The 7,127-nt window shown below is 48.8% G+C and overlaps 1 protein-coding gene across 3 annotated transcripts; it reads left to right on the forward strand.

Moving 5' to 3' along the window:
• Positions 1 to 3,623: 3,623 nt before the first annotated feature.
• Positions 3,624 to 6,766, forward strand: LOC125534694. 3 transcript variants are annotated; one of them, XR_007294534.1, is made up of 4 exons: positions 3,627 to 4,101; positions 4,391 to 4,826; positions 6,059 to 6,128; positions 6,622 to 6,766. XR_007294534.1 is itself a non-coding variant. In XM_048697848.1 (2 exons), the coding sequence occupies exons 1-2, from the start codon at positions 3,809 to 3,811 to the stop codon at positions 4,536 to 4,538; spliced, it is 441 nt and encodes a 146-aa protein (XP_048553805.1). In that variant the 5' UTR covers positions 3,624 to 3,808; the 3' UTR covers positions 4,539 to 5,061. The 3 variants fall into 3 exon arrangements, 1 of the variants encoding a protein (XP_048553805.1); XR_007294535.1 differs by having other exon boundaries at positions 4,394 to 4,826; XM_048697848.1 differs by lacking the exons at positions 6,059 to 6,128; positions 6,622 to 6,766 and having other exon boundaries at positions 3,624 to 4,101; positions 4,391 to 5,061.
• Positions 6,767 to 7,127: the final 361 nt, after the last annotated feature.

A 7,127-nucleotide genomic window follows, 5' to 3' on the forward strand; every position in this document is an offset into this window, starting at 1 on the left:
TCAGAATTACCAAGTGCCTCACTTTGCAAGCTTGTGCTAGTCACCACACACATCACAAAAATACATGGTTTGTACCTCTGGAAAGATGGCAAAACCCTTAACAAAACATATGTAGAGCTCATGGGCATATCATGCACACAATAATCATGGCAAAAATGACAAATATCTAATTGGAGCAACAGATCTGACAATTATCTCAAGTAGCATACTTCCAACAGCATTTCGGGCATCAAAATGAACTCAAATGAAAATGATGCAATGGAATGAAATGATGTACTCTCTAAGACGAACATTTTGATATGCTATATGCATGAATCGGAGCTACGGATGCAAAGTTACGGGGCTATGAACATGAGCACTTGGATCTGGGATTTCGGGACTTAGAAGAAAAACCACCTAGGGTTTACTGTTCATCCGCGGCGGATCCAGATCGGCGCACGGATCGAGGTTGGCCGGGGCACGCACTCCGGTGAGGCGACGGCGGCCGGGGTCGACGGGGGAGGACGGCGGAGGGCGGCGGGGTGGCCGGATCCGTCGCCGGGCGGCGGCGGCGGCGGTTGGTGGCGGCGGCGCGGAAGCGCCGAGGAGGTCCGGTCGAGCTGGCGGTGGCCGGCGATGGGGCGTAGCATCGCCGGCCGGCGAAGGACGGCGCGCGGCGTCACGGGCGAGGAGGAGGCGAAGGCGCCCGACGGCGGAGGGAGTGGGTCACGGGGGCCGAGATTGGGCCCGGCGGGCTTCGGCGATGTGGGGCGCGCCGGCGCCACGTGGCGGAGCGCGGTAGGTCGGGTGGCGACGGGCGGACGCTGTCCGGTCCACTCCGGACACGTCCGGCGGCGACAGAGGTTGGATCTAGGGTTTTCGAAGGGGGAGGGAGAAGGAGATTTTCGGGGAACCTTTAAATAGGCATAGAGGGAGCTAGGGGAGTCCAAAAGAGGTGCGGTTTTCGGCCACGCGATCGTGATCGAACGATCTAGATGATGGAGAAGGCTTAGGTGGGTTTTGGTCCAAATTGGAGGGGTGTTGGGCTGCAACACACACGAGGCCTTTTCGGTCCCTCGGTTAACCGTTGGAGTATCAAACGAAGTCCAAATGATACGAAACTTGACAGGCGGTCTACCGGTAGTAAACCAAGGCTGCTTGGCAAGTCTTGGTCCAATACGGAAATGTTTAATCCCCACACACGAAATAAAGGTAGGAATGACCATCGGAGGAGAACGAAGCGCCAGAATGCAAAACGGACAACGGGGAAAATGCTTGGATGCATGAGACGAACATGTATGCAAATGAAATGTACATGATGACATGATATGCAATGCATGACACACAAGCAATGACAAGGAAACAACAACGAATAACTGGAGGACACCTGGCACATCGTTCACGGGGCGTTACAACTATCTACACAGGGCACACCTAAAAATGTGCGGTACCATCACAAATGTACATCATTTTACATACCTCAAAGCCCGTCAGTAGACTCGTAAAGGCATCATGCAACCCGCTTTCGGCGGATGAAATCCTTTCCATCACCGTACCCTAATGAGCGTTATCGGAGGGGTTCGAGTTCGATGCGGTGTAGGGGAAGTGGACGTTCTCGCGACGGTAGTCGTTCATGTTCTTAGTCGCACAAGTTTTCTTAGATGTTCAGGGTCACGGCGAGAAACTTGAAGTCCACGGTGTCCTCGAGGGTCGACGGTAGTGGTACTTGGCAAAATGCACGTCGAGGGTATTTGTTCTCGTATCGACGTGGTACTTGGCGATTTCGGAGATGACAGAAGACGAACTTGGTGGTCCTCGTTGAACTAGTACTTGGCATTAGTGATACACATTTCGAAAGCAGTTCACAACGATGGTAGCCGAAACTTGGTGATCCGAAGGGGTACTTGACGAATAACGGCTGTCGTGGTACTTGGTGATAGTAGTCGTACAAGGGTTTTAGCCGGCCTTGGCGGTTCATCGTGTAGCCGTAAACGTTCTGTAGATGTTCATGTCGTCGTAGCCGTTCGGATCTTGGAGCGATGGTAGTCGTTCACTTGACGGTCTTGAAGGATTCGAAGGGTACTTGGCGGTCTGTCGTGGTACTTGGCATTGTTCCCTGTTCAGTGGTCGTTGGACTTGGCGTCAGTAGCACCGACAGTTGGAGGTGCATGATGACAGCGGTGCGTCGTGGTCTGGCACGAGTGTAGGGGGCCGGGGCGGATGACGCAGATGGGCCTCGCTGGGGGTCCATGGCAGAGGCGAGCGCTGGTGGTGGATCGACCCTCTGCCTGCTTGAAGCAGGAACACGGCGGCGCAGCAGCAGCTAGCGAGGCATGGGGGAGGTCTAGCGCGGCGCCGGAGACGGGGAACGGGTGCAGGAAGATGGACCCGCCAGTCTTGAAGGAGATCGAGGCGCAGGAGGCAGCTCGAAGCAAAGGAGGCGGCATACGGCGACCCACGCTCCTGGCGGCTCGATGTAGGGGCGTGGGGGCGCTCGAGGCAGGGCCGGAACCTGCGGGTGGTGACGCGAGAGGAACCGGGCAGAGGAGACCCGAGTGGGCAGGGCGCTCCAGTGGGGTAGGAAGGACGGCGGCGGCAGCCATGGGAGGTCGAGCTCGCGGCAGGAGGGAGCAAGATGGCATTGTAGCAGTGCGGGAACGACGGCTCCAACGCGGGGCTGCCCAAATCTCACCGGAGTCGTGGTCAGAGGCGGGCGGCGCGGCTTCTTGAGGAGCTTGGGGCGGCCCTGGAGGAACGGGCGCGTGATGGAGGCGGGTAGAGCAGAGGGAGCGAGGGGAATCGGGGGAGAAGACGGTCACGGGCGAGAGGAGGGGTCGAGCGCGGTGCCTCCTCTCCTGGCGGCGCGAGGGAAGGATCGAGAGGGAGAGGTGCGTGAGGGATCGGGCTAAGGTAGCGCTAGGGTTGGGTTAGGTTAGGTGGGCTTAGGGTTAACAGGGGAAAGACTGGGCCTTTGCCTTGGGCCAAATGGGCCGGCCTAGCTACAGGTTGCGGCTAGCACAGCAGGAGAGGCCCAGCTAGCTCTCTTCTCTCTCCTCTTTCTTCTAAAAAAATAGAGAAGTAGAAGAAAGGAAAAAGGAGAGAAGAGAAGGTTGGAAGAAGAATTTGGACATGCGGTTAATTTTCTTGGACTCACAAAAATAAGTTTAACCCAAGAAAATTAGTTTGAATTGGGACTTGGTAAAAGGAAGGTCCAAAAATGTTGAGGTTTTTGGTGAAATTCCGAAAAACGATGAAAGAATTTACAGACAAGGTTCGAGGTCAAGAAGTGAGATAAAAAGGCATGCGAAAATTTTGCAAGTGTGTTTTAGATGATTCCATAAGGATGGATTATTTATCATAATTTCTTAATATTGAGAGGGTATGTTATAAAAAAAAACTCATCATGTGAATTCCCTCAGTTTAAATGGATCAAAGATCCATACAGTTTACTTAGTTGAGTTAAGAAAAAGAAATGACATGATGGCATGATGACATGATGCAATGCACACGATGCAAAGATGAATGCAACAGACGAAACAAATCACACAAGAAAACCTGGAAACCCTGGAAGGCATCTTAAGCTCCGGTCTTAGGGCGTTACATAAGGCGACCAGGTCGGTGTCGCGGTCGTCCAAGGCCGGGCTCCAGTTCCCGTCGGCCGCATCGCGCGCTACCTCAAGGCCGGCAAGTACGCCGAGCGTGACGCCGACTTCCTTGTCTCTACTTCCCCTTCCCGGCCCATCCCCCATCCTCTCTCTACTTCCTTGCATGATCCCCTTTTTTGGGTTGGATTTGAACTGGCAGGTGACCTTCATGGACGATATCGACAATGAGGAGGAGGACGACCAGGATCTGCGTCCCACTGCCTCCCACTTCAACGCCGACCACCTCCTCGCTTGTTCCACCGGCTCAGTCCGCTGCTCCGGCCGCCCCCTCTGTCCGCCCGCCGGCGGAGGGTTCGGCGCTTGTTTTTTCGGCGAGCATGCTCTGGGGCGTGTGGAGGAAGGGGAAGGGGAAGGCAGAGGAGGTGTACGTGGCGTCGAGCGACCAGGGCACCACCAGCACCAGTTTATGTCGAGTACGAAAGTTCAGTCTTAACTGTAAACTCATTCAGTGTTTCAGGTTTGTCCACTAGGTGCTCTGCGCTTTAATATGTTGATTCCATTGTTAGTTAGGACTCGATGTGATGCCAAAACTAGGATCATGTGCTGCACTTGATTGATCTGCGATGATCTCAAGATGTCCTAGTGCTACATAGTGCTACATAGTAGTACAAAGCCAAGCAAACAGATCGTGTATGGTGTATATAATAACCATTTGGACATCTGGATGTCCAGTATTACTGTCGGACAGCTCTTTGATGTGATTTTGCACCTGTAAAACTTAAACTAATTTCTACTTTCTTCTTCAGCAGGGTGATCAGGTTGGGGGGCTGGTGTCGACCGGATGGACCAACGACACCCACAACATGTACATCAGCTCCATGGAGGCGTCCTTCATGCAGCAGCTCTGTGGCCAGTAGCAGCACCACCACCACGCCACTCCCGGCAGGAGCATGATCCATGTGGGTAGTGGCCATGGGCTCAAGGTGCTCCAAGAGGGAGCCTCTGATAACCTCGGGTCTAAGAAGAACGTGCCTCGCCCGCGTGATGTTGGTGCACGAGGCCTGCCCGAGGATCTGTGGGCGAGGTATTTCAAGCTGCGTGATTCCGCTATAATCGTTGTGGTGATGGGGTTGGTGCTTCCGATGGTGAATCGGGCACCGATACAGTTCAAGCGATGGCTCCGAAGCATGGAATAGGAGTGAGCACTTGCGTCGGAGGAAAATCCTATTGACAGAACCTCAGGTTGCTACACTTTTCATCTTGTTTGCTGATTGTTTCCTTTAGTGTATGTTTTGTTCAGTTTGACAGAAGTTTAGAATTGTTACACGGTGTTGGCTGGCTGTTAGTCTGATATTAATTCAGAAGCATTGATTTTCCTTGGTATATGTTGTGTTCAGTTCTGGCAGAAGTTCAGAACTGTTATGCAGTGTTGGCTGTTACTGTGATATGAATCTACAAGTGTTGATTTTCCTTGGTACATGTTGTGTTCAGTTTTGGCAGAAGTTCAGAACTGTTATGCGGAGTTGGCTCTTAGTCTGATATGAGATGCGCATACATTTTTTGCATCTTATATAGGCATTATGACATGTATCTCTTGTGCCATGCTTTGTTACCAACTAGTTAGAGATAAATCAATTCATTTGGCTTTTGCTCACTGTTTTTACTGTCCTGTGTTGCTCATACTATACGTACAGCCTGTTGTTGAACTTTCTTACCCTGACGGTTGTAGTGTAAAAAGTGAAAAAAGTCAAAACCTAGCTGAAACTTTCTTGCTTTCGACATCTAGTGTTAGCACTCTTAAGTATGGAGCCTTGAGTCAAGAGCTTCTTGTAATTGTAATGACTAAATAATGGCTGTGTATCTACTACTGTCGTAGAGGTGACTGATTTTGTTCTGTACGTTATAATAGCACATGCATGTGTGGAGTCCTGTTTGTTTCATATCTACTGCCTGCCATCATGTGCCATATTTTCCAAGTAGATTAGCACACGATCAGTGGTTTTTAGCAATTTTCTCATGCCCATGTGTGGTGTGGTAAACAGAGGACGACACACTAGTAACTGCACAACTCTGAAATGCTATTGATTACTCATTGTTACACAATGCATGCACCTACAGCTACCGGGATTTGTACTAGTTACTAAATGATGTGTGTTTTTCTTCAGTTTGATTGAAAAATTGTCCCCCTTTTTGTGCATGCATACATCTGCCCACTGAGCCACCAAACATGTTGTAAGGCTTAATCTGTCAATGGTGTGACTCTGTGTTTACATTGTTCCTGGTAGAATTATTATGCTTGGCTCTCTACTCTAGTAGTGCTGTCTCTAGAGGCGACCGTGATTTTGTTATACACATGATGATGCAAGTATTGACTGCTATTTGTTTCATATGTACTACCATCATATAAATGCCTGCCATGTTCTTCATCTCCCCTCCGTCTGATTCCTTCTGCCTGCGTTTGTTTTGTGTCTCAGATTTGTAGAAGCTACCGCTGCTGTAGGTGGAACAGGAAGAAGCCCTCATGGCTGCTGCACATCTGAAGTGGTGAGCGCCACCCCATTTTTTTGGTACTGTGAAGTGTTAGTTGGTACTGTGAAGTGTTAGTTGATGGTTGGTTAGTCTGTTAATCAAAGTATTCTTACATGCTGCGAATATATACTACAAACACCAGAGTTGATCATTAAAACATATGTCGCTCCTATTTTTTGTGTGAAAATGTACTAGTTATCTGCAATAAAAGCTAGACATGAACCAGCTCTTGCTTCTAAAGGAACATAGTATAAATTTAGACCTCGTGTGTGATGCTATAGATTTATAAATTTTTCTTTATCTTATTCCCTAGCTGGCACTATAAATTTTGCTTTGTCTTGTTGATAATGCCATATGTCTTATGCAATCAGATTACATTTTTGTTTTTTATGGTAATATAAAAAATATTCGTGCTGTCAAAATTTTCACAGTGCGTGTTTCCCTTGTACTCAATATGCTTCTAGTGGCCGATCCTTCCATTTTTGTTGTGGCATCTTTACTTTCACAGGTGTTTTGTGTTCTGGAAGATGGAAGAGGAAGAAAACTTATTTTTGTTGAACTAAATTTTATGTATTCTGTTTTGTTGTACGTATCATTTGATAGTTTTGTATAAGAAAAAGTGATACTATTTTGTACGGCTTTATGGTCTGTGATGTAAACATATTTAGTGCTGAAATATGAAATTATTTGCAAAATTTGTCGAAAAGGAGGATCATTTGTACGAATATGTGAATGGGCTGAAAAGAGTACTGGACCAACATCAGGATTGAATTATTATTTGAATGTATAAAAAGGCTGAATGTAAACCAGAAATGGGCTGCACAAAATTGACCTATATTCTTGAAAGCCAAACGTGCATAAAAATTGATGGGCTGACCAGTTGGGCTTGGTCCATGTAGCTGACAAAAAATAACAGAAATAAATGTATTAAATGGGCTGAATTATTGGGCTCGGCCCATGTAAAGCGTTGAATTGGACCGGGCTGAATCTTACAAACGACCTTCTCAATTGGTC

The sequence above is a fragment of the Triticum urartu genome, chromosome 1 (assembly GCF_003073215.2).
Source record: "Triticum urartu cultivar G1812 chromosome 1, Tu2.1, whole genome shotgun sequence".
Taxonomy (NCBI): Eukaryota; Viridiplantae; Streptophyta; class Magnoliopsida; order Poales; family Poaceae; genus Triticum; species Triticum urartu.